Genomic DNA, 27,536 nt, shown 5'->3' with positions numbered 1-27,536 from the left:
AGGTGAAGACCTTGTTTTAGCAAGTCTTTGAGGGATGACCTCTCTGAAGAAAGGACCTCTATGTTGCTGTTCTTTTGAATGGTCTGATTTTAACTTGTTTTTATTTTATTGATATTTTACTGATACTTTAACTATATTTTAGCTTTTATACAACTTTTAGCTGTGCATTTTTTTAACTTCTGTAAACCACCTTGAGTCCCTTGAGATAACAGCAGGATTTTAAGATGATGTTGATGCTGCTGCTGCTGATGACATTAGTTCAATCACAGTTTTTGTATTACATTTTTGCATTAAACCTTCTTTTGAACCAATCCAAATTTGGCAGTGAATGGGCATGAAAACACTCAGAAGGAAAATGAGAAACTGAGGGTTAATTTACACAATAATTTTTAAATATGTGGAGATATTATTGCTAAACAAGATTGTTCCAGCTGTATGTCATACATCAGCTCTCCTGTATAAGAACCTTAAGGCTATCATTCATCTTCCTGAACCAATGAGAATTCCAGTGTAGTTCAAGATATAAAATGCCTCATATACAGTCTTTATAGGAGGTGAATCAAGCTCCACACAAGCACCTAGAGCCAGAAAACACAAAATAGAATTAAAAGAAAAGAAAATAGATAAAATGAAACATACATTTTGTGTATTGTTGGATCTCCCCCCTCCCCTGCCCTGAATTATAGCATTGGCCCACTGAATTCCAGGTTGGCCTATTCAGGGGATGTCAATGAATGTAAGAAATATTGACTTCTCCTGAATAGATCCAACCTCTAAGAACAAGAGTGTATCACTTCTACTTCACTGCTTCTTGGTTCACAACTCAAGAATGTCATTGTACTTACATGAAGGCCTGTTTCACACGTTATTGCAAATATTCATCACTGGTGCAAATATGATTTTCTTGTGCAACCTTTCGCACAATGCAACTGCTTGGGCATGGATTGTCACTTGCTAATCTTACATTTGATTTAGGAAAAGGTATTCACTGGAAAATGCAAGCACCAGTAAGCCAAGCTTTGGAGGAAAACATTCCTCTGATACAGATGTAAGTGCTTAAGAAGCCCCTATGGAGGGCGACAATCCTTGCATAATCAATTTGAAACCCTTAATTAAAAGAACAGCATTATTTTTAGGTTACCTCTTAAACACACACCATTTTTGTCATGAGTAAAAAACCATTTTCTTCTTTTCTTGCCTTAAGTTGCTATTTATATTTTTCAACACTGTTACCCACAACCTATGCCAACATTTTAATGCTTTTTTTTTTACAATAATCATGCCCTTATGTTATTTTAGACATTTTTTTAAAACAAAGCAAAATGAACAACTTTTCCAGCCCTATATTAGGTCTTCATCAATAATCCTGTTCTTCTTAAAGGTGAAGTTTGGCTACCTTTGGCTATCTGTCACAGGTTAGTATTCAAAGGTGCCATGCCAATATCATAAATGATAACATGCCCATGGACACCTAGTTCTAAGCTATGCACAACAGAGGAATTTGATGCAGTTTCTATTTGTGTAGCTGGTTACACAAGGGGTTGCACAACTAATTGCACAAACCATGGCATGTCTACTGACTACAAGATCAAATTTGCTGGAATAAACCGAGAATACTTTGCTAACAGAGCATTTTCCTATGTTAGTTTTATGTTGAATTCATGGCATCATGTTTATATCTCCTGTTTCTTTTATTCCCCCTTCACAGCTACCTGTGAACATGGGTGCAAATATGGTGAATGTGTGATGCCAAACAAGTGTAATTGTTTTCCTGGATTCACAGGAAAAACCTGTAGCCAAGGTATGTATAAATTTATCTCTTTATATAAACTTTTTTTATATAACTTCAGTATGCAATCTTAACCAGGCAAAAATAGCCTGGCAAACTGACCCTAGACTAGGTGAATTTGTGTTTGGGGTGAAAGAAGTGTGGAGCTGGCATAGGTCTTCTCTCCCCACTCCTGCTTCACCCCTCTTTTGTTTTTACTGCTGGCAGATCTTAGTCAGCAAAGCAATTCTGCTGTCAAGATTGTTCTGTGGGAGATCTCTGAAATCAGCTGGCAGATGAGGGTTCTGCCAGCAAAAGGGCATTTCTGCCAATAGACATGTTTTATTTCTAATGCTAATGCTATGCAGTTAATGCATCTTTAAGTTAAGTTGGTACTGAGAGCCTTTGTGCTTGAATACCACTTACACTGGGGGGAATTATTAATTATGAAATTTGATGAATAGTGAAAGAAAAAAAGAATTCTTTAAAAAAAAACACCTTGTGAATTGCTTGTACAATAAGCCTGACATGGTTTTATTTTGAAATAATGTGGGATAGATTTCCATTACTTTAACTTCAACCACTGTCTTCAAATAACTGGTGGCATTGTGTAGAAGGAATGGGTCACTACAAATATTTTTCAATATTTTGCTATAATATGTAAAATAACAATAGACTAAAAGCATATTAGTTTTTTAATGACCTCAGCTGCAGTTGGAAAAGCAACCTATGCATTACATTCAAATGCTGTTTGCTCTAAAGGAGGGGGTAAACAGTAGGGCTTTAAGAAGAAATTGTTCTTCATTCAGTTATTAGGCATTTTCTATACGGTATATGTTTTTAGTTACATCTTCTCTCCCCACAAGCTGTTTTGTTCATATGGATTTCCACTTATCTTTCCATTTGCATTTCTTATCTATAGCCAGAAAATATTCAACAGGAACCTATTGGGGAGGAGAAGAATTCTGCTGCAAATATTTGTTCCTCGTGTAATATGTTGCTTAGCATAAGACATCTCAAGTGACTCAACCATCTTGAGTTTGGTTAGCGAGCTACACTTTCTGGCAGAGCTAACGTTTTGTGTTAAGTATGAAACTAAAGCCATGGAAAAATGGTCATACTTTTGTTATAGGGTTTAAGTTATTGGTATAGGGTTTTGGTGTTGGGTTTAAGTTTGATTTTATAGTAACTTAGGACTTCCATCCTCTACACCCTATTTTACCAGATCCTGGGGGAAACTAATTTTTCACAGAAAAACTATATCCATGCCCGAGAGTAGGTAGCTACTATCAGGGTAATAAAAAGGTAAAGTCTCCCTTTGCCAGTTCTCTAAAGGAAGTAAAGCAAGTAAATAGTTTCTTTTAGCTACTTTAAAAAGAACATTGGAATTGTACAAGCTACAGTTTGTGGTACAAAACATGCACTCCTATCCTCATTTTGCCTCAATATCCACAATACAAGACAGAAACAGGAACCATTGCATGAGCCATAATTTGGTCCCTATCATATTTTTGGCAAAGCTGCACCCTTGTAACCATAAAAGTAACTTAAATTTTACAGTTGCTTTACAAATGGAGGGAAGCTATGGCTCATTAAGTAACACCCATAATCTAATGTATTTTTGCTTTTGTTACTAGGGGAAGGAAATAATGGCACATTAGCTGTTTACAGCTACATACTTCCAAGTTTTATCCGCTACCCCCACATCTCCCAAAACTACCACACCAGTCCCCACTAATAATTCAAGAAATGTGCATCTGCAGTAGTGTAGGATAAGAACAAATTACATTGTATTTTAAATCTAGCCCTGTGGACCTGAAATGTAGGCTCCTGCTTCATTTGCAAGATGCTCACCTACATTTCTTGCTCTTCTCCCTCAGGAAGGTGTCCTACCTCCCCATGCATGCACTCCCCTTCTTTTTCTTGATATTCCAGCAATCATCTGGTTTAGCTCTTGGTTGAAGTGAACACAACGGCCTAAATGAACATAGCTTTAGGCCTACTTTATGTCTTTTATTTAACTGGGCTTAAGCAAATTTAGTTCTGAATGGTCTGGGTCAGTTTTCTTAGTGTCTTATGGGAACATGAGATATTGTTTAAGTTGAAAGACCCTTTAACAAGACTAAAGAACTTTCACTGTACATGACGTATTTTTTTAATTCAGAGAAACTTCCCCACCTTTCATTTTTTGCTTTCATGTACATTGATTTTTGCTGCTGCAGCTGTGTTAGACATGCCATGTTCACACAGCAATATCTGGTTCCTCTGTGAAATGTCAAGATACAACAATCCATGTATGAAGGAATCTTGGAATAGATTCCATCTAATACTATTTCTGACATCTCCCATTTAAGCTATGCATTCTCCTGGGCTAAATGAAACAGTCTCTGGCTTGCAGAATACTCAGACATGTGGGCCAGTGGCTGATGTCATTAAAAACTGGATGAGAATTGAGCTCTGCCTAGAAGAACATGGGCTTTAGGAACTACAGTACTGTAACATACTGTGTGCGATAGTTTCCTAAAACAGACTCATTTTATTGGCAGTCTGGATAAACATGGATAAACAAATGAAAGAACAAGAAAAACTGTATCTCCAAATGTATTTTTCTTGCTTGCAAGCAGTTGCAGGGAAAAAGAAGTTTGGATCAGAACAGTAGCTTGAAAGGAGAAATGGATCTCCTCATTTTCTTTCTTTCTTTTTATTTTTAATTTAGTTTTGCTGCACTTAACATATATGGAAATGTTAAACTGATATGTCAGTTAAGAATTGTAACAAAGTAAGCATCAGGAAGAAACAAAATAAACAGAGAGGATAAGCAGTTGGGAAAAAATATCCATGTAAACTAGTGCAATGGTCTTTCCACACACAAGGAAAGGCAATGGAAAAACATTCCTTCCTATGAAGACTATATGGAAATCTATAAAAATCCATAAACATTTGTCTGATTGAGGAGGTGTTCTTAATGAAGAATCTGGTGGAAAGGAAGAAAGAACGTTGACAGACACAGGACTGAGTTACACAGTCTGAGGGTAGCCACCAAGAATGCCCTTTGCATCATCACCAAAAGTGTCTATGAAAGAGGTGAGAGAGAAAGCCTTTCCTTGAAGATCTCAAAACTCAGACAGATTCATAACTCATAGGCAGAAAGATAGTCTTTCAGATACTCTGAACCCAAGTCATAGAGTACTTTATAGAACATGACCAACATCTCTAATTGCATCCTGTACTCTTGCTTTATCTGTAGGCAGCTTTGCCTCTGGTTGGAATGATAGTGAAAGATTGTCTTGGACGCAGACAATCTTTCATTATTTTGTGGGTGCAGGTATGGGATTGTATTTGTACGTAAGTGGTTTACAGTTGTAGGGCTGAGTTACAGATACTTGCCATAGCTAAGCCTGAGAATCTCTGCGTTGTGATGACAAGTATGAAGTAACATTGTTCTTACAGCTGTTTTGTTTATTCCCTTGCCTGTGCACTAAACACTTCCTTGGATTCTGTCAGGTGTGCATTCTTAATGCAGATGGCCTATTGGTTTTCTTTTCTTTTTTTTCCAAGTGTCTGGTTCCCTCATATTTTGGATGTATATTTTTCCAATGAGAATTTAATCTATGAAATCACATTACAATAACATGTTTTTTTCCCTTCTAAACATTTCCAAACTCAGTTATTCCAATGGTTTCTGCAGATCTCAATGAATGTGGACTGAAACCGCATCCTTGCAAACACAGGTGTATGAACACTCATGGCAGCTACAAGTGCTATTGTCTTAATGGATACATGCTCATGCCTGATGGCACCTGCAGAAGTAAGTGGCAAACACTGTACTATTCAATAAATGAGACAAGATTACAGTACATCTATATTGTAAGTGATTATGAAATACTTTTATGTCAAACAATGTACAACATGTCAACAATGGCCCCAAGAATAGGGCGCTTCATTGTTAGGAGCCTCCTCTGCTTAAACCACAGTTTCTGGTACAGTACAGGTTGAGTCTTCCTTATCCAAAATGCTAGGGACCAAAAGAGTTTTGAATTTTGAAATATTTGCATATATACAGTATAATGAGATATCTTGGAGATGAGAGACACAAGTCTAAGCATGAAATTCATTTATGTCATATAGACCTTATACACATAGCTTGGAGGTAATTTTATTCATAATATTTTTAATAATTTTGGGCATGAAAAAAGTTTGTGTATATTGAACCATTCAAAACCAATGGTGTCATTATCTCAGCCACTCATTTCGACAGTTTTGGATTTTGGAATTTCAGATAGCCTGTATATAATTTATGCCAATGATTTCCATACTTTTATCCTCCAGATGTTTGGGACTTCAGGAGAAGGAAAGTGTGGCAAAATGTCCAGTGCCCATGCATCCTAGATATTTTATTGGGGGTGTAGTCTTTCAAGATCTACTGAAGGGCCAACTGCCCATTTCTGTTTTAGATTGACAAATTCATTAAATATTTGACTCTGTAAGAGCATATAATTTTAGGTTCTGCCTTTTCCCCATACTCTGAATTTTGAAATTCTCCAAAAACATTATCTGACAGACTGAGGGAGAGAAAGTATTTTAAAAAACATTTTTAGGGCAAAGATAGATTTATGAACATATTTTAATGGTTTCTGGTTGTGGAGATATCCATTTCATGCTTACAGTGCAGCTTCCTAGTGGAATGAAGCTAATGTAGGAAGGGGTAAAAGATAAGCATCTAAAGAGATTATTGGCTATGAATGAAATGTTGAAAATGACCAAAGATATAAATAAAAGAAAACATTCACTTTATTAAAGAGAGGTATCTGAAACAGGCAGACACAAGGAGTTTGGTGGAGGGGGAGTACTGTGTTTTTTCATCTTTATAAATGGAATTGAAGGCAAAACCTAAGTATCTATAAACAGGTCTTCCTCCTGAGTTGCCAGGTGTGCTTCAGAACTTTAAAATTTTAAAAAAGTGCAGGCAAACAACTTGCTGGGTATCTGTAAGCAGTTCTTCCTCCTGACTTGTGGGATGTGCTTCAGAACTATAAAATAAAAACGTACAGGCAGACAAGAAGCTTGGTATTAATTTGGTATTAATAATTGTGTTCATATTCTTAAGGAATGAATTCTATAATGAGTTTCTTCAGTTAATACATTTCAACTTCCTTATCCACAATTCCCAGTTGGGTAGTCTAGCCTTTGACAAATAATGTGTTCTTAAAGATTCCAGGACGTGTGCCATGGTGAATTGCCAATATGGCTGTGAAGAGGTGAAAGATGATGTGCGATGCTTGTGTCCATCAAGTGGACTTCAGTTAGCACCAAATGGAAAAACATGCATAGGTACATCTGCTGTCCGTCTGTCTGTCTGTCTGTCGACATACCATCTATTTACCTGTAAGAAAGTACCTATGATATCTTTGCTTTTGAACTTATTAACTCAAGCAGCTCTAATTTTCTAACCAGTAGAATTAAACAACTGTAATTTTAGAATACTGATTAGGGAAAGGAGTAGCACAATACCAATTTAAGTCTGTTGAGTAAATTGTTTGTTTCATTTGTGGCCTGTTTTTTTATATTATCCTTGTTCTTGTTGAGGGCCTAGCCCCAAATCATGAAGCAGGTGTTTTTATTTTCTTCCTTCAGAGCTATTTCCCCCAAGGCAACGGCAGGGCTCATTAACATTCACTGTGGCTAGCAGAATAGAAGATACATTGACAGAACTTGGGAAAGTTCCTTTTTGGACTTCAACTCCCAAAATTTCCCAGGCTTGGAATAATCCAAAAGCAAGTTTTCCAAGCTACCTTTTTCTTGAACCGTATTTCAGATGCTGGATTAGGTTTAAGAGACATAGCTTCCCAACAGTGATTGCATTGCTTTGCTGATACATGTCTTAGAGTTCCTTAGTCACAGGAAACTCCATGTGCTTTCTCTAGAGCACCATCATATTCTTTATTGATTGTTTTTATAGTGCAGGTCAGTTAGTTTGGTAGAACAAATTATGTTGTGTTCTCTTCCTTTTTGCTCCTGTGAGCGAATACACTCCACCATTTTACAGCTGAAAACAGGGACTCTGCCTTCCAACACCTTAATAATAATAATAATAATAATAATAATAATAATAATAAAATTTATTTATATACCACTATTCCATGGATCATAGCGGTTTACAGCATAGTAAAAACAATTTAAAAACACAATATACAATAAGATAACAAGATAAAAACAGCAATACAATTACAAGGCTGACAGAATGGAAAAACGTCATATTCAGGGGGAGAAAAATAATATATAGATATTGGAACTGACAGACATCACAGTGTGCGGTCAACATGGCAAAAGTTATTAATAAGGAGAAGCAAACAAGCTAGGAGAGGCTGCAGCAGTTTTTGTTGCCTGAGCCTACTGGGTAGAGCAAGATTCTGCCTCCTCCATCCTCTCTGCACTACTGAGTTAGTTAAATGCAAATTACTTTTGCATATTGAACTCAGTTTGTAGCAACGGAAGTAAGCCAAGGACAAAAGAGGAAAGAGTGAAGAGGAAAGAGAGAGAGAGAGATTTAACAGTATCTGAAAAAGTGGGATGACAGAGGATTAATGAATACTGTAATTGTCAGATTGGAACAGTTGGAGGGTATGTGAGTGTGCAGTGATGAAGCATGAACTTGTACCTTTGCTCTATTTTTACATAAAACAGATACACTGACTTACTCTGGGGCAATCTGAGTTAACAGAGCAGAGGAAAAACAAGAGAAAAAAGAGAGCGGATTCATATACCCCAATGGTGTTCTTTGTGTTTCCAGGGCTGGTCTTATTATTAAGCAGAGTGAGACTGTTACTTCAGTAGCTAGATGCTAAAGGCTATAGCATCTATATCAATTTGTTGGAAGGCAGAGTCATGTGTACCTTTTGGTACACATGACTCTGTGCTCTCTAACGTAGTTTGTTGACCTCCAAGGTAGTGGAGAACATTGTTCCATACTAGTGCCGATGTAAGAACCAGTTCAGTTGACTCTTGCACTTGGAATGGGGATGCGGGTTGCCACCCTATCCTTTTCTTTTAGCAGCAAAATATTTTCATCCAGTCATGTTCCTCTCCACTGTTGGACTGGACTTCTTTCTTAACTGTGGTTTTAAAAGGCAATGATGATACATTGCTGCCAGAATATTTCCCATCCTTTATAAAAGAGCAAGATCAGGTAGTGCCAATGTGAGTGTAGACAGCTCAAAGGGAACAGTGCAGCATTTTGAAAGGCACTTTTTAAAAAGTTTTGTTATGTGTCCTCCAGGTGCAGAAAATGTTTTGGGAGGCTGCAGTATTTGTTGCTGTAGTTTTTGTTGGGTTTTTATATTTCCAAATGACTTTGTTGTTGTGTGCTTTCAAGTTGTTTCCGACTTACAGTGACCCTAAGGTGAACATATCCTGGGTTTTTCTTAGCAAGATTTGTTCAGAGGAGGTTTGCCATTGCCTTCTTCTGATGCAGAGAGTGTGTGACTTGCCCAAGGTCATCTACTGGGTTTCATGGCAGAGCTGGGAATCCAAAGCTGGTCTCTAGAGTCATAGATGAGCACTCAAACCACTATGCCACGCTGGCTCTACTGTGTTGTCCCAAACTATTTCCTAGCATTTCCCTGCCGCGTCAGCATTTTATTCCCACTCTCAAGTAGATTTCTTTTTCGTTCCAAGGCATATCAGAGTAACATGTTTGCTTTTCTAGTTCTTTTAGAAATAAATATATATTAGAGATACAATTTATCAGTGAAATACCACTTTTGCACTATAACTCCATGACTCTTTAAAATCAGAGAGGAGAAATTTTGTTCTTCATACCATTGGACCAGCTAAGCAAGCTACATCCTAACTCAAAAATATTTGAAAGATCCTTAGTGCAGATCCAAGATATCGCTTTAAGCAGGCCCTCAAAAGAATGAGAGAATGTGGAGATAGCAACCACTGGAAAAATCCCAAGGAGCTATATTAGGAAAATTCATGCATCTTCATATCCATCTGGAAGAGCCTTTAGTGTTTTTATATATTTGATGTTTATTTCACAACTGAGGTTATAGATTATGCCTAGAAGAAGTGCAGAGGGGTGGAGTTTTTTTGTTTTTTGTTTTTGCAAGGAGGAGGCTTACTTGTAGCTCTAGGGGATCATTTAAAGTATAGGAAAGGTTTGACAAGAAGAGGAAATGAATTCCTAACTGTGATCGCAGGCATTCTAAGCCTCTCAAGCACCATATTCATTAAACATATTAAGCTGGAAGCATAACTCCATGGAGAGAGCCTGTTGCTTTTGACACACAGCTGCAACAGCAAGCTGTACATGGATTTTGCAATCTCAGAATATTTTGGGGAACCACACAGTGGGCTCATATGAATTATTGGCCCAGCTGTTACACTATGAAAGTGTCAAAAAAAGAAATGTTACTCCTTTCCTCCCAAATATGTTGGAATGCTGATTGAAACTTCTATTTTGGCCTGTCTCATGAGGTCCAGAACTTGGAAACTTTTTTAAACTACAGCTCCCAGAATCCTGCAGCCACCAGTGTTAATCATATGATATTCTATTCATAATGTGAAAGCAGAAAGCACAGTTGAATCTAGAAAGCAGGTTCCTCACACACTCCTGTGGTTCTGTTTCGCAGTTTGCTTCATTTAAAAAATGCTTCACTGTAATTTGATCAATGAAATCAATCCATGTGGCTAGGAGATAAAGATTTGGAGCCCTTTCACATTAGATCGTTATGCCATTATGATTCCACTTTAATTGTCATGGCTGCATCCTATGGGATCATAGGATTTGTAGTTTGGTGAGGCACTAGAGGTGTTCTCTGGGTAAACTGCAAATCCCAGGATTCCAAAGGATGTTGCTCTAACAGTTCAAGTGGAATAATAGTGCAATAACTGCAGTATGAAAAGGCCTGTGAATATTAAATAAGAGATGAGCAATGCAACCACTCCCCCCAAAAACAGAAGTGACTGGAAATCACTTTTCTTTTTGAAACAAAAATGTTATTGATGGCATCATTGTAGGTTTGGAACACATTAGGGACAGACTGCATAAGAATACTGTCTCCTGTGTTACGTTATGTTTACACAGTTTTAGAACCATTCATAAGGCTAAATCATGGTTATGTGCCTTCAGACCATGGTGTGGGTACCAAACAGAGCTTGAAAAAATTGCTTTTTGTAGCCCTAGTCGGCATGTTTTATTTTTTATCTGTATTTTTATAAATACCAAGAATAAAACTTATATGCACACACACACACATGCACACTATCAAATATAAGATATTGCAGTATTCTTAAATTATTTTCTTCCACATTTGTTTAACATTTACTCTATTATCTATCTAATATTAAATTTGTACTTTCTTTAGTTAATCTGGTTTGTAAATCATCTTTCATATATTCTCCTTGACTTCTGGTTTAAAAAATATGAATTTTTCCAAAAGTCTCTCTAATTTGTTACTTGTATTCTTTATCATTTTTCCTTTATCATTTTTTTGACCAAATGGTTATTTAATTTGTATTCTTTCTTCTTTTGTTCATCATTTGTATTTCTTTTTGCAGTGTTCTATTATCGGTGACCAGTCGTCTTTTACCTTCTTTGTCATTCATCTGTTTAGCCAGCTTGTTAATTTATCTAGTTCTTGCATGTCCATTGGTTCCATCAGTCAATCTATAGTTTAGATTGGTTGAGCTGGGATTTCTTTTTCTATGGTTAGGATTTCTTTTGCTTTCCATTTTTTCACTAGTAGTATTCTCACTGCTGAGATCATGTATATCAATTCCAAAATGTTATATTTTTTCAGGGATATTATATAAGTGATATTGTGGACATCTGTGCCTCAACTAGTATTTGACTGTCTGGAAATTATTCTTGACTTACTGGCCTGATTTCATATAAGTTCAGAGCAGCCTGTTGAACAAAAGATGTCAGATTTTATAGTTACTGCTGCCTTACATCTAAGGCAGAATTTGGAACATACTGTGGGGTTTATTTTGGCCAGGCTATTAGCTAAGGTGGGAAAGGGGTAAATGTACTGCAATCTTCATGGCTACTCTGATTTCTAGCTATGGTTAACTCAGAAGAGCATGTATATCTTGAAAGATTGCACTGTAAAATGTTTGGTGAAGGTGCAGTGTTAAGGACAGCAAAAGAACTGAGAGAAGAAAACCATAATCCATTGGGCCAGCTTCCCACAGAAATTAATGGTCCATAACCAAGATAGGCAGAATACAAGGCTGAATTCCAATTATGGATTTGTCATCTACACAACTAGAATGGGCAATATTGTTTCAGCAATTGTCATGGCAATATTTTATTTACAGTAATAACCATTTATTTCTTGTGGCATCACTTTTGTAGCATCCTGATATCCCCAAGTGGTTCATTGAGCAAGTAGGGAACAAGTAGATCGAACCCCACCACCACCACAACTGGTCAGTGAGCTATCACTGCTGGTACTTTTTTCTTTGCCTCATCACACTTCATTTTCATTTTCATATCCTAGATATTGATGAGTGCTCCACTGGCAAAGCTATTTGCTCATTCAACCGCAGATGTGTCAATACATTTGGAAGTTATTACTGCAGGTGTCAGATTGGATATGAACTGAAATACGTGAATGGTCGATACGACTGTATAGGTAGGAACTAGATCCTGGTTTTGCTTACTTGTGTTTATATTCTTTTTCCATAACCTCAAATATATCTTTGTTAATATTTGTTTGTTAGATCTTATTAATAATTTTTGGATCTCTACTAGAGTATACAGCCTGATGATAAATGAATGATGATGAAAAACCGCAATACTGCAGAAACAAATATTGGAGAGGGCTGCTGTACCTTTAACATTTGAAGAGGGGTTTCAGCAGGTGCTGCTTGTTACCTGGTTATTTGTCAAGCAACCCTTGCTAAAATTCCCTGTTCTACACAGCCACAACCCTTGCTAAAATTCCCTCTTCTACGCAGTTTTCAGACTGTCAACCCTATTCTCCAACATTGCTTTTGAATGATAGCTACATTTTATATTTTATAATTTATTTCTTTTTTGCTTCTTCTCCTCAGAATCCCTCAGTATCTGGTATCTGAAACTAGCTCAATTCATAATACATACTAATTTGAATGTCTTTGGCCTCAAATGTAGCTCAGTAACCAAATGCAGATGTCAAAATCAGCCCCTTTACCTTTCCTTTTTCCTTTTTCGACTCTGCAATAAGTGACACAGACTCGACTCGACTCACAACTTGTATATTTTTAGCAACCAGCATTTTGGCCTAACTTGATCCAGAAATATCAAATGAAAAGGTAATGGGCTTGAGGCAGGGGTTGAGGTCTACTCAGCAGCCTGTCCCCACTGCATGTTGGGGAGGGGGGCTTCTAAAGCTTTTTAAAAGCTTTAGAAAGATCCTTCTAACTCCAGTTCATTGCTCCCCTTCAAGAAATGTGCCCTGTATTAAGGGAGCAAGTCTTGCTGGCTGATGATCTTAGGAAAAACTTTAGAAACCTGATGTGTAGCAGGGATAGGCTGCTGAGTAGATCTCATTTTTCTAAAATAAAATCTTGATAAATTGCCTATGATAATTTAATTTTTTTACTTGACATATTTTTACTTAACTTTGGGCACATCTTCCTGATTTTTCTAGTTATTAAAATCCACCTCCCCCTCAACACCCCACCACCACCTCCTTTTTTTCTGTTGAAGTTGGTTCTCAGACCTGAGACTTGATTTGAAAATATCTTGCAAGGACTTGAGACTCCGGGCTGGTACATACTGACGTGGTGATATAAGGGCTCAGTGTGGCTCAGCATCCACATTTACTGAGCCCTATCATCGGCACCATTATGTCATAAGGCTGTGGCCCCATCCACGTGGGGCACAGCCTCGTGACGTAAGGGCATCAGAGTGCCCAAACAGCTCTAGCTGGAAGCGCTGTCATAAGAGCTGCATCACAGCCCTTATGACGGCACAAAAAGGAGCTCCCTTTTGGAGCTCCTTTTTGAGCCAGATTGTTGCCGCAGACATGCTATGGCAAGGATCTGGAGAAGAAAAGGATGGCCTTTGGCCATCCCTTTCTTCCTGTCTGTACCACCCCTCAGTTTAAGACCTGAGTTGGAGACTTGAGACTTGGAGTAAAATACTTGAATACATCACTGGTTTTTGCTTCTGAAAACTTGCAACTTCCTTCTTGTTTCTCATTGGTTACATCTTGGATACAGTCCAGGTGACACTGACAACCTGAGTTTACTTTCAGAAGGTCCATGCTTACCTCTATAGTGCAGCGTTGAATATCAAGGGGAAGTAAGTATTCAGCTACAGAGAAGCTCAAAGCTTGTTAGAAGATAGCGCCCGCCCACCCCCAGCTTTTAACCAAATGCATACTGATTTTTGAGCACTGATTTTTGGTTGGAGGATAAGGCTATCTCAATTTGAGACCTAGTCTTTCTGGTATTTTACCTCCAGCAGCTGTTGTGATTCTGAACACAGGTTGCTGGAGAAAATGAATGGGACAGTAGTATTCCATTTATGTGCTGCCTGTGGAATATTCAGAGGCCACTGTAGGAACACAATGCTGGATTACATAGGCTTTTCACCTGATTCTGCAGAACTCTGCTAATGGTTTTTTTGTTTTGTTTTTTTCATAAACTGAAGTACAGTGGGTCCTTGGTATCCATTGAACTTTGGTTCAAGGCCCCCCTGGGTAACAAAATCTGTGGATGTTCAGATTCTATTAAATACAATGGCATAGTAAAATGATGTCCCTTATATAAAATGGCAAAATCAGACATTGCTTTGTGGCATTTAGATTTTTTTTTTTAAATTTCAAACTGAAGATAGTTGAATCTGTGGATAAAGAATCCATGGATATGGAGGGCCTACTGTGCATTAAAAGAAAACAAATAGTTGGCACTTTATTCAAATGTTTAAATTACACTAAAATCATGTGTTTTAACTTTTGATTGTCTCATGTTTCATATTCCTCAACAAATGCAATCTTTAGCCACAAACTTTTGTCATTCTGACTTGTGCCTGCATGACAGGCAAGAATTAAATAGGTGTAGGGTTTTGTATCACAAAGAGAGAGGGATGTATTTTTTAAATTTTATTTTAAAATTCTTGTTTCCTTTGCTGCCCTGTCTTCCCTCAATCCCCTTTCCTTATAGATGTAAATGAATGTACAGCAAACATATCCACGTGTAACTTCCATGCAGAATGCATCAATACACAGGGATCTTTCAAGTGCAAATGCAAACCAGGCTACAGAGATAATGGATTTGAATGCTCTGGTGAGTAAACATCATTAGCTCCTGGCTAGCTAAGGCTGCATTTGTAGTGCAAAAATAATCCAGTTTAACACCACTTTAACTGCCATGGCTAAATGGTATGGAATTCTGGGAACTGTGGTTCATTGTGGCACCATAGCAGAGCTCTGAAGTAGATCTGAAATTGTCAAGAAACTTATACGGATACTTCATTTATGAAAGTCGAGTCTGCTGCATGATTTACAGTTTTCAGGCCTGTGAAGTAATAGAAGGCTGAGAAAGGGATTACCTTTCTAGGCAATCTATTTAAAAGTACAGTTTTCAGTCTGCGTGATCATTCTTTATAGTCTTTCTTTTAGGGAGTGAGATTCTAAATCCTCAGCCACAACACTCTGGTGCCTCACAAAGTAACAATCCCAGGATATTGCTATGGCAGTGGAACCACAGTGCTATAATTGCACAAACTGTAAATTCCAAACTTCAAAGCTTGTTATCAGTCCAGCACTCTTCTCATCGTGTTTTCTCAACTGACAAAAAACATGTTTTTAATCCTTTTTAAAAATATATATTCAAATATTCTTCCTTAGTGAGACCCCAAAGATTGTTTTGAGGCCCTTGATTCTTTCAGACTCCTTTGGCCAACTTTTCTGTAACTTTTCTGTCAAAGGTAAAAGGGGTGCATTGATTTCTTATAGAAATTAATATTTGAAACAGGTTACTTCCCTGACAGCCCATCCCATATTATTTAACACAAAAAAAATTTGTTTGTTGTTTTTTTTTAAAAAAAAAAAAGCAGAAATGTACTTTAGGGGAGGGTTGTTTTGTTTTGGTTTTTTGCATTTTTGTAAAAGGCCTCCAGGGATAGAAAACTGTCCCCCAAATCCAGTATAATTGCCCATCCCTTTCTTTGCCTCTTGTTAATCATGGAGCACCTGCCTGATTAGCCCTGACATCTTTAGTGACGACCACGAATCAATAGCCTTCTACCATGAGACAGGTTCTTACAGAAAATTATCTCAAAGTTGTAGACATTTCTTTCAACTGAACTGAAAACTACGGTATGCACTAAGCTTTTTAACAGCACATGCTATGAGTACATATTTAGCACCTAAAGGGAGATTAAAATTACACATGTGAATGCTTGCCCTGTCCTACCAACTGTCACATATCTTTCTATCATTTTAAGTCTAGACATGGTTTTCTCATTAGCCCGAGGAACAAATATTTTTTACCATGTCAAATTGATTTACCTTGCTAGATCCCAAGATGAAAATAATTGATTTAAGGTGATGCTAGTGATTGGAACAGGGAATAGTTTTTGGATTAAACCTTTGGTGGATTCTGGGATATTTTTTCCAGGTTCTGGTAGGGTAGGACTGCAAACAGGTTGAATGCTGGTTTCAGTGTTCTGAATTGGAATATCCTTAGTGTTGCCTCAATCTGGCATGGGTTAATTTGGAGGTACTGAATGAATGCCTCTAATTCCCTCCATCCCAAGCTGTGCACTATGTTAATGGCCCTTTGGTTTTCCAAAGCCAGAACACTGATGTTGAGAAGTAAGAATAATTCATTTCTATAGGCAGACTTCAAAGCAGGAACTGCAAGCAGATGTTCTGGTTTGCTGAGCAGTCATCCTTGGCTTGGAAACTTTTACAGACTCTATTATAACACTGGGGGGTTTGGTTCCATGATTGTTGATAGGAAATTTGGTGGGAACTAGGGGCTTCCTGTTAATTCCTCACTGTACCTTGAATAAAAGTTTCAGTGAATCATTTCAGCTACGTTACAATACATCTTTTATAACACCAGCCTCCAGGGGACAGGATCAGCAAGTGCCCAATTAATAACAGCTTGACATGTTGGTATCTCTGGCCAAAACTAATCTTTAAAAAGTGGTCCATCGAAAAGAAGCTGCAATTCTTCTTTGTATATATTCCTTCAAGCGTGCTTAAAAACATGCTGCCCAAACTTCACAAAACTGAACACAATCACAATGTAGAGTTCCCACAGGATTGCAGTCTTAACCTCTTAAAGAGAGGCCGCATAAAATCAAAACTGTATTGTTTAGTTGTGTTTTTCTGAAATACAAGTGAAGGTAGTTAATAAGGATATTTGAAGAATATAATCTTTGTGAATTCCAGTGTAATCTGACCTGAAGCTAAATTCATTGCTAGTCCATAAAAAAAGTACCCCTATTGAAATGTATTTCAGTGGGCGTACTACTCCAGTTAGGACTAAAGTGGATTTATCATCTGGGCCTATTAAACTAGTAAACCTAGGGGAATATAAGGCTATCCAGTGCATTTCACCCTTTTCTGAATAGTTTCATGACACATTTTGTAGCTCAAAAATGAATATTCTATATTTTATACAGAAATATATATTTTGAGAGGAAAATCGACTCTTAATACATTTTAAAATGAAAATTGTCATGCAGATTTTTATTAAAAAGAAAATCTGTGATTTTCTGTATGCTGATTTGTGAGTAAACATGTGCAAAAGTAAGAAAGGCCAGCAAGTGACTGATTTCTTCATCCCTGATAGCCAACAGTTGTTCCTAAGTCTTATGTTTGCATTTATCTGGTTTCTGTCCCACCATTCTCCCAACATGGGACTCAAAGTGGCTTCTACCCTCAATGGGACACAAATGGAAACATGTCTCTATAGAAATGCATGTAGTGGCTGCTGTTTCGCCTTCACACTAGCAACAATCAGTAGATGTCTGATAGGGGAAGGTTAGGAGTGATCCCCATCTATCATTGCCTGTGTCTGTGTCTGGTTCAATCCCTCTGCTGCCTAGCAAATGGCAGTACAGTATATGTTGATTGATTGAATTCAGCCATAGACTGACAAGTTTTGCCAAAGTGACAGTCTCAGGCTAGGCTAGGAAAAGGTCATTAGCTTTTCAATTGTATTGGGAAGAAAACATTCACTGATCCATGCCTTATAGTCTGTATAAAGCTTGACTTTACACCAAAGGAAAGGAACTTCTTTCAGCCCAAGAATCAAATTCAATTTTTGAGTTCTCAGCAGATATATTCCAGTGATGGGTAAAGCTAGAAGCAAAAAAAGATGGAACACCCCCACCCACCCCACCCCACCCCCCCCCCGGCAATTTTTGGCTTAAACTTCTTACTGACAACAATTAAGCCTTAGGAGAGGCATTTCATCCTTTTTAGAAGGGGGAACAAAATTTGGGAAACCAATGAACAAAAGTATCATTTTCAAGGGAGCTTGGCCCTCAGATTCTAAATGAGCTGGAATTGGCCCCAGGGTCTGAAGTTCCTTATGTCTGATCTACACTGAGATGACTTTATGTAGAAAATAAATCACTGTGTTTCTCTTATATTTTTCAAAACATTACTAGTTGAATTTTCAATGTATGGGAAATACTGAAATTTTTAAGGAATAAGCTACATTGGACATATTGTGTTTTTTCATTGTATTTCCCCACCACCTCTCAAGTTATTCATGAAAATTCTGTGAAAGAGTTTCCTAGACTCTCTGGAGTTGCCAAAGAGAAACTCAAAAAGCTTCTTATGCACAAGAACAATGTGAAAAAACATGAAGACATGAAAAATGCCATCTCAGAACCTCTTGTGACTCCACCTTCTAAAACACATGTAAGACCACTAGACTACGAAGAAAGTGTGTACACAGAGGATGACTTTACTGATCAGGGTGAAAGCAGTGAAGATGTTGTAAGAGATGGAAAAATCAACAAGAAAGGAGCTGAGGAAGAAGAAGGAGAAAGTGACCATCTTGAAAATCAGGTTGGCCATGAGAAGAAACTCCGAGGAGACGTATTTTGTAAGTTTGAGCTTTTAGTTTTATTTACAAGTGCCTAAGAGTTTTGAAAAGAAGTTTTAAATGTGTGTGTTTGTGTTGCGTTGTGTTGATGGCAAAGGATTTTGCAGGGATATATTAAGTGAGCATCTATTAAGAGAGATGATGATGATGACGGCCATGAATATAGTGAGTCCTCTGTATCCACAGATTCTGCATCTACAGATTCATTCAACCATGGCTTGAAAATATTTTTCCCCAAAAGGCAGACTTTGAGTAGTTCACCATTTTATATAAGGGATGCCATTTTACTACACGATTATATGTAGTGGGACTTGAGTATCATATAATAAATTAGGGCTTTTGTGGCACATTTAGCCTGTTTTTTTAGTCTGGTCATTGAGGTTTGGTAGCCCAGGGGTGCTCTGGAACCAAATCTCAATGACCAGGCTAAAAAACAGACCAAATGTGCCATAAAAGTCCTCATTTATTATATGATGCGGGGTGGTGGGGGTGGGGGTCCCATACAAATAGGTCATTTGTTGTTGTTAACTGCCCTCAATCTCACACCATATTGACCCTATGGACAATACACCTCCAAGACTCCCTGTCCTCCACTGTTCTGCTTAGTTCCTGTAAATTCATAGCTGTGGCCTCCTTAATAGAGCCTATCCACCTAGCATACGGCTTTCCTCTCTTTCTACTTCCCTCCACCTTTTCCAACATTATTATTTTTTCTAATGAGTCCTCTTTCTTCTTATGATATATCCAAAATACAACAGCCTAGGTTTTGTCATTTTGGCTTACATGGAGAGTTCATGCTTGATTTGTTTTACGATCCAACTGTTTGTCTTTTTGACTCTTCCCCAGCAACACATCTCAAAAGAATTGACTTTCCTCCTATCTTCTTTCTTAACTGTCCAGCTCTCTCGTCCATACATGGTAATAGGGAAAACCGTGGCTTCTACAATTCTAACTTTTGTGCTCAGTTGTATATCTTTGCATTTTAGGATCTTTTCTAGTTCTTTCATAGCCACCCTCCCCACTCTTAATCTTCTTCTGATTTCCTGGCTGCAGTCCCTGTTCCTGTAAAGGTTTGATCGCAGGTATGAGAATTCTTTTACAATTTCTATTTCCTCATTGTCTAGCCTAAATTTGTGTAGATTCTCCATGGTCTTCTTACCAATGAGCCCTGGTGGTGCAGTGGTTAAATACCTGTACTGCAGCCACTCACTCACAATGCACAAGATTGTGAGATCACTACCAGTCAGGAGCTCTGGGTCGACTCAGCCTACAATCCTAAACCTCTGCTATCTAATATCCCATGCCACTGATAGCCTTGTATGCCGTTTTTGATTGAATTGCAGTTGTGTTTTTGGTTGCACTCTTGCATAATAAAACCTTCTGTATTCGATAGATTTGGAGTCCTCCCACACCCACAGTTAGTTTGTTGTTGTTGTTATTGTGTGCCTTCAGGTCATTTCTGACTTACGGCAACGCTAAGGCAAACCTATCCTGTTTGGGGTTTTTTTTTTGGGGGGGGGAGCAAAATTTGTTCAGAGGAGGCATGCCATTGCCTTTCTCTGAGGCTGAAAGCATGTGATTTGCCCAGGGTCACCCAGTGGGTTTCCTGGCTGAGTAGGAAACTGAAGCCTCATTGCCAGAGTCATAGTCCAATGCTCAAACTACTGGTATTCACAGGCGAAACAATCCCCTCAGTTACCCACCTCTCATAGGCCTCCTTTGAGCTAAGCTACTCCCCCAACATTTAAGGATACACTGACACAATTGTTCCCCACCACCACCTTTTTGGATAACACACTACACAGTCAATATCAAACAGTTGTAAAATTGCTTCATAAGAAAGAATAAGGCTGCTTGGTAGAAATAGCATCAAATGGAAATCACAGATATTGGGGATATTACAGGCTGAGGATATTCAACAAAACAAAGTGAAAGAGATTACTACCAGTGATGGCTTAAAAAGAGTATGCAAAGCTTTAAAACAACACTTGGTGGTAAAAATATAATTGAGACTGTAAATGGGCCCCTGAGGTTCCCCCTGTACAGAACATCTCAGGATGGGATGAGACAACCAAAGTCCATATTGTCTTCCAGTCTGGACACAGGGAGATCTTACACAACTATCCCCACAATGCAGTACAGCAGGCTAAGACTAGTAGGTTAGAGTAAATACTAAATCCATGACTGTGAGAAGTTACCATGTGGGCACATTAGCAATGCAACCTAACTCTTTAAAAGGTGAAGTTACTATTTTATTTATGTACATGAACCTTGGTTGGCAAAGAATCAGCTATTCATTGTTCATAGTTCAAACTGTTTCTTTCCGTCTGTCTTAGCACTCGTGTCTGCGCATGTGCACACCTTCCCTCTTCATGACATTGTGGTTTTTCCATAAGTTAAAACTAGCATGAGCATTAATCCCATTCATTATTAATGGCTTTGATGGGATCTTTTTTTCCTGTGTGAGCTCCGTGGTCTGGATATCATATGCTGAAATACCATTTTATCATTTCTTTGTCCTATTCAAAGGTTTAATTTATATTTATTTACCTGTCCAGATATCAGAGTATTACAAAGTAATTTGACCAAAGCTCTTCCAGATGTTGCCCTAATGATTTATTCTGGGTTGTTTGTTGTCCCAACCATATGGCCTCTCAGATGTCTCGCCAAAATGGCCCCTTCTTCAGCTGATGCCAAGAACCTACAGAAATAAAGCTGAAGAAAGCACTCAAAGCAGAAAACAAATTGCCACAATTTGGTGATTTATAATGACTACAAGGTTCAGAAACACAATTCATCAGAACTGTGCTGTTTCAGTAAAGCTCATTTCTGACTTCCCCTAGATACATCCTGCATATTTATAAATGCTGCTGACTCTTGATACTTGACAGGTTCCAAACTCAAGAAAAATACTTTAGGCACAACCCAAGACTTGAGCACTGCCACATTTTTTTTCTTTGAACTTTGCACATTTCAGATGCTGTATCACAAACTGTGTTGAGAATTTCACTGTGTTTTAAAAGCAGGTTGTCATGAGACATTGCAGATATAGGAGGGCAAGACTGTTTTTTTGTGAAGAGCAAGTCCATACTAACATTGGCATACAACTAACTCTGTAGTTCTCTGGATTATGTTCATTGTTTACTATATTGCATGAAGACGTGCCCTCAGCCTCAGGAGAAGGCAGTGTCAAACATTCTCTGAACAGATCTTGCCAAGAAAACCCCATGAAGGGGTCACCTTAGGGTTGCCATAAGTCAGACATGAATTGAAGGCACACAACAGCAGCAACAACAACAAGATCGTATGGCCTTCTAGTTGCTGTTGGGCTGAAGTTCCCAACATTCCTCACCTTTGTCTATGTTGGATACAATTGCTGGGAGTTGCTTTCCAACAACATCTGGAGGGCCTCATGCATTAAATCTTCATTGGCTTCGATAGGAATCATGCAACTTAATTATGTTGTGGTCAAATATAATACCATACCATGGTTTTATGTACTGTACACAAAACTAAGCCTCACATGCTTCCTCTTTGTCTATACTCCCCACTGCCATGTGTTTCCATTTTTTAACAAACTTGTTGGTATAGTTTACCTGCAAGCCAGGATTCTAAACCAGGCTTGTCTTCACTTGTAACTCTGTGTTTCCCCATCACTTCTTCCATTGCAAGGAAGAACTTCTTCCATATCAAGCTGATGGATCTACTGTCAGGGAGTAGAGGTGGCAAATCCAGATGGGATTTTACTACCACTCCTCCTGCAGTTGCTCAAAGATGAATGAGAGCTCTGCTGGTGCCAATTGACTCACACCAATTGATTCAAACCACCTAAGAGAGTGGTGGTAGTAAAATCTAAAACAGATTTGCTGTCCTATCCATGATAGATCCACATGATCAACATGCTTCATTTAGTCTGGTGTAGACAGCTGCACTTATCTTCACTCATCTTCCCAATAGCTCCTAATTAAATGCAAACATTGGGGTTTATTTTTTGTGCCCTATGCCCATTTTTCTTTTATGTATCACTATCTTTCCCCCAGAAATCTCTTTTATAGAAATCTTTCTGTGCCTCTCCCATTTTTTTTGTCTCTTACCCACTATTGTCTCAACTACATCCCTGCTTATTATGTCTTTTGATTGCTAGTGTTAGGAGTCTTCCATCTGGAAATACCCCAAGGGCTGGACTTTTTTGTTTTTGTTTCTATTTTTACCAAGTTAATTTTTAGTTTTATCTGTAGCCAATCAGGACTGGACATGTCAGTTTGATAATGGAGACAAGACCAAATTTAGATAGGAAATACTGCCAATAGATAATTTCACCATCATGTTCCCCAGTAATTCAGTAAATGAATTATTCCACCCTGTTGCCTTCAGTTTTAACCCTTTCTGTCCAGCCATCCTCCCCATAACCCTCTTCAGTATCTCACATTTAGTACTGTTCCATTTGTAGTCATAGTTCATTTCCTGTCAATGCCTGTAGATATACAGTATTCAGTAAGCTATTTTAAAAAGGCTTATACGCATCTCCTTTGGCCTGTTACAGACAGGCCAAAATAAAGCTGCTTCGAGTCACTTTGGAGGTATGGTATTTCAATGATGCATGAGTCCTAAGGGTCCAAAAGCCACACCAAAGCTGCACTCCAGTCCTTAGGACAGGAGCGTGGCTTTGGTGTGGCTTTTGGACTCTTAGGACGCACGCATCATTGAAATACCATACCTCCAAAGTGACTCGAAGCAGCTTTATTTTGGCCTGTCTGTAACAGGCCCTTTGTGTAACTGCTTCTGATTCAAGAAACAGGAGTGTAAGTGATTTAAACCACTGACTTGGTAATTTGAATCCTGTCGTAGTACTAGTGAAGACAAGCTCTTGGCTATACATTATGTATAGTATTTCCTGGATCATCTTTCCTATATTCCATTAAACATCTTAACTGCCTTGAGGGTCTTTTTTTTGGCTTTGTACATGTGTATGTCTCTTCATTGTGGTAGGAAGGTTAAAGCAGGGGGTTATGAAATTTGTGGAATTTTTTTAGCAACATCTGTCAGAAGTTTCACATCTGGTCTCCAAAGAGCCTTGACGGTTACATCCTTATGTACCAAATTACTTTTATGAACTGTAACACATTTTTATATGGGTATGGTTTGGTGTGTTGAATCACACCATAGATTAGCTATACGTATTACTAAACCATCAGTTTGGCAGATCTGTGTGTGTGATGGTTAATAATCCAGGCAGTGCTCTGGAGGTGCAGTGTGCAGTTCAACCATTGAATGTAACTAGGGTGCTGAGTATTACCTGGATGAAGGAGCTACTCGTAAGCAACTCTGAGAAGGTTGGAAATGTAATGAATTAAATAATAAGAAAGAAAATATAAACTGGGCTTCAATAATCTAGGGTATAATTAAAATATTTTACTCTATGCAGCTCCATGCAGATCTGCCTTCAATTGTATCTCCCTTGGGGAGACCTGTCTTCCATGCTGGAGCTGGACATATTCATATGGTGTCACATGGAAGACTAGTTTGTGAACTAGAATGCGATTGCATATACTTAATTATATGGGTAGATATCTATCCCTGGTAGCTATACTAATAGAATATAATGGTTTTTTGTGGTATGCCTTCCATATAGGGTATGGCCTAGAACACAGAAGCAAGCTTAAAGGGTGTATATGGAAACCATAGCTTTCTGTGTAAATTGGCCATCAGATTCAAAAACATCCCAGTAATAGAACCAGAAAAATTATTAATAGTGCTGTTCCCTCTCTCAAAAATACACAAAGAGAATGAGAGAGAGTGCGCGGTACAATCTTAACTACACTGGAACCACTGGGGGGTTAAGGTTAAAGCCCTCCCCCAACTCTTATGATCCTTATGAAGATCACTAGCCTAATTCACTGCTCCTCTGCAGCTTCCAGAACAGTCATCCAACTGCAAAGGGTTTCTAAAGCATTTGGGTGGTGGGGTGTATGGGTGGAAGAGGGATAGTCCACCATTATTCCTTTAGATTCTGCTGATTCTCCAATGGAAGTCTATCCCTGGATCCTACCCACTTCTCACAGCCCAAGCTGAGGGATGAATAGTTGGCAGTGGACAATAATGGATGTGGCTGGATGTGGCTCTGTGTGCCATGAGAACTAGTGTGGTGAAGTGATTTCAGTGGTCAACTGCAGCTCTGGAGACCAGGGCTCGATTCCCAGCTTAAACATGAAATCCATTGGGTGAACTTGGGCAAATCACATGCTCTCAGCCTCAGGGGAAGGCAATGGCAAACCTCTGAACAAATCTTGCCAAGAAAACCCTATGAGAGGTTTGCCTTAGGGTTTCCATAAGATGGAAATGACTTCAAGGCACACAACAATAACAGCAACAACAACTCGGTGTGCTGCATAGCAGGCAGCTGTTTGAACAGCTTATTAATGTATAATTTCTCTATCTTAAAAATTCTAGAGCCTATTGCCAACCTTGTAAAGTAAACAAAAATGTAAAGGCAATATGCAAATATATAGAAATATGGAACAGCAGCTCAGGACATTTGTGAAGATACAGCCAAGCTCAAGTGAGCCTTCAGTTAGCCCTCATTTTGCTGATGCAATCTGAGGTTGTTCATGGAGGGATATCCCTTCCTCCCAAGTACTTCTTTACTGGAGCATAATATGACGCTTTTTAGTTTGTCCTACAAAACACATCCTCTAACCATAAGAGATTATCACACAGGTTAAAGAGGGATCACTCCCATCCTTACCCCATCCTTATCATGTCAATGCTTATCCTATCCTTCTCCCATCAGTGGCCCCGTCATTGTATTAACAGGAGTTTCCGTTAATACACAGTGACGGGGCCATACCACTTCAGTGACGAGAGAAGGACAGGATAAGTGTGACGTCATTGGATAATCTTATTGCAATAATGCAATAAGGACGACTGAAGGATGGGATAAGGACAGACATTATTTGATAATCTTCATGAGATAGCTCCATAAGGATGGAATAAGGACTGGAGCGATCCATCCTTTACCCCGTGTGAAGATAATCTGCATTATCTCAAATATTACTGTAACAAGCATCTGATTACAACATAAAAAATGGATTATGTTTTGGTGCTGTATTCCCATATAGAGCCTCTTCATGTTTTGCTTTACGTATTTCCACTAATAATGAGTGTTGTATGGAATTAACTTATCCATGTTTTACTTTTGGATGAGTATTTTTTAAAATGGTTGTGTATATTAAAGCAGTTATTCTCCCAGCTGGTAAGCATGTGTACCATCATAATTTTTTACATTGTGAAATCTTAATAATGTGACTTTTTGCAATTTTTTCAAAAGATAATTTAGCTTGGTTTTTGCAGGGGAGTGAACTAATACTGTATTTTTAAAAATGAATTAGCCAAAGAAGCAGCTGCCTTTGGTCCTCTCCCAGCACAAAGGAAAATTCCAACCCCAAAAGCAGAGCTAGAAGGTGAGTAAATTTTAAATTATGACAGTAGCTTTTCATCTAATTTTTGAATCTTCTTATGGCAACCCCAATGAATTTGAATTTTGAGAGATCTGTCTTACAGAATCTAACGAAACTAGTTAAGTAGCAGCAGAATGTGCAAAAAAAATCATTTAGAAATAACTGGTTGCAATTTATTATCTTAACTAACTAAGGCCCAGTACAGATGAGAAGAAAGGGATGGCCAGAGGATCTGTACAGCCGCAACAACGATCCGTAGGAAAAAGGAACTCTGAAATGGAGTTCCTTGCCACGACACCACCAAGGCGCCATGTCTGCCCTGACGTCTGCATCGTGGTGATGTCATGCATGCGCCACACAGTTTGGTGACGTCATTGATACGCGTGCTTTGTGGATGGCACTGTGTAACAATGGCACCATCCACACAAACTAGGGCTCGGGAGCGTGCGGTTGCTGCGCTCTCCCAAGGTCTAGTTTTGGCCCGAGGGTGCCACAAGGTGCCAGTTTGTATCAGGCCTAAGTAACTAACTAAGGGCCAAAACAAACCAGCAAAAAAAGTTGGCTTCGGGGTGCTGTGGGAGCGTGGCATACACACGGTGCACTCCCTGCCACTGCCCCCAAGCTTGTGTCACTAAGTACATAGCAGGCGGCATCACAACATTTCTGTGGCATGGTGTTTACAAACGCCTCAGAAACACCGACAAGCTACTGTCATGGCAGCAAAGACGACTTTTTCCCGGTGCAAAAAGGAGTGGCTTTCTGCCACTTTTTTTGTACTGGAAACATGTCAAGTGGCGGGTATGACATGTGCAGCCCTAACCCCATGATCAAAGGGACGGCGTTAAGCCGCCCCATTACAGCTGTCTGTTTCGGCCCTAACTTTTACTTTTGATAGTGACTCAATGAAGAATCTCTTCTTTTGAGTCTGATGTTTTAGTAATGTTTATAGTTTCAGCGTTGTAGTCTTACTAAATGGTAGAGGAGAGCCAGTGTGACATAGTGGCTTAAGTGTTGGAGACCAGGGTTCAGTTCCCTACTCAGCCATGGAAACTCACTGAGTGACCTTGAGCTTCTCACAACTCTCAGCCTTAGAAATCCCCATGATAGGTTCGCCTTAGGATTGCCATAAATCAGATCGACCTGAAACCACACAACAACAACAGAGGAGGAGGAATATCGCATAGTTTTAGTGCTGGCTCATGCAGTGCTCCATGCCACTGCCTTGTACTCTGTTCCAGGTGCTG

General features: G+C 38.7%; 1 protein-coding gene across 1 annotated transcript in view; it reads left to right on the top strand.

Moving 5' to 3' along the window:
• EGFL6 (EGF like domain multiple 6) overlaps positions 1-27,536 on the top strand; it is a 53,377-nt gene that overhangs the window by 20,587 nt on the left and 5,254 nt on the right. Inside the window, exons 3-9 of the mRNA XM_042460609.1 lie at positions 1,709-1,801; positions 5,457-5,576; positions 6,980-7,099; positions 12,274-12,408; positions 14,927-15,049; positions 18,491-18,835; positions 26,224-26,295. Coding sequence (XP_042316543.1) covers positions 1,709-1,801; positions 5,457-5,576; positions 6,980-7,099; positions 12,274-12,408; positions 14,927-15,049; positions 18,491-18,835; positions 26,224-26,295 — 1,008 coding nt within the window. The remainder of the gene's footprint in view (positions 1-1,708; positions 1,802-5,456; positions 5,577-6,979; positions 7,100-12,273; positions 12,409-14,926; positions 15,050-18,490; positions 18,836-26,223; positions 26,296-27,536) is intronic.

The sequence above is a fragment of the Sceloporus undulatus genome, chromosome 3 (assembly GCF_019175285.1).
Source record: "Sceloporus undulatus isolate JIND9_A2432 ecotype Alabama chromosome 3, SceUnd_v1.1, whole genome shotgun sequence".
Lineage (NCBI taxonomy): Eukaryota > Metazoa > Chordata > Lepidosauria > Squamata > Phrynosomatidae > Sceloporus > Sceloporus undulatus.
The sequence above is the reverse complement of the archived record's forward strand: the minus strand, read 5'-3'. Positions and strand labels throughout refer to the sequence as shown.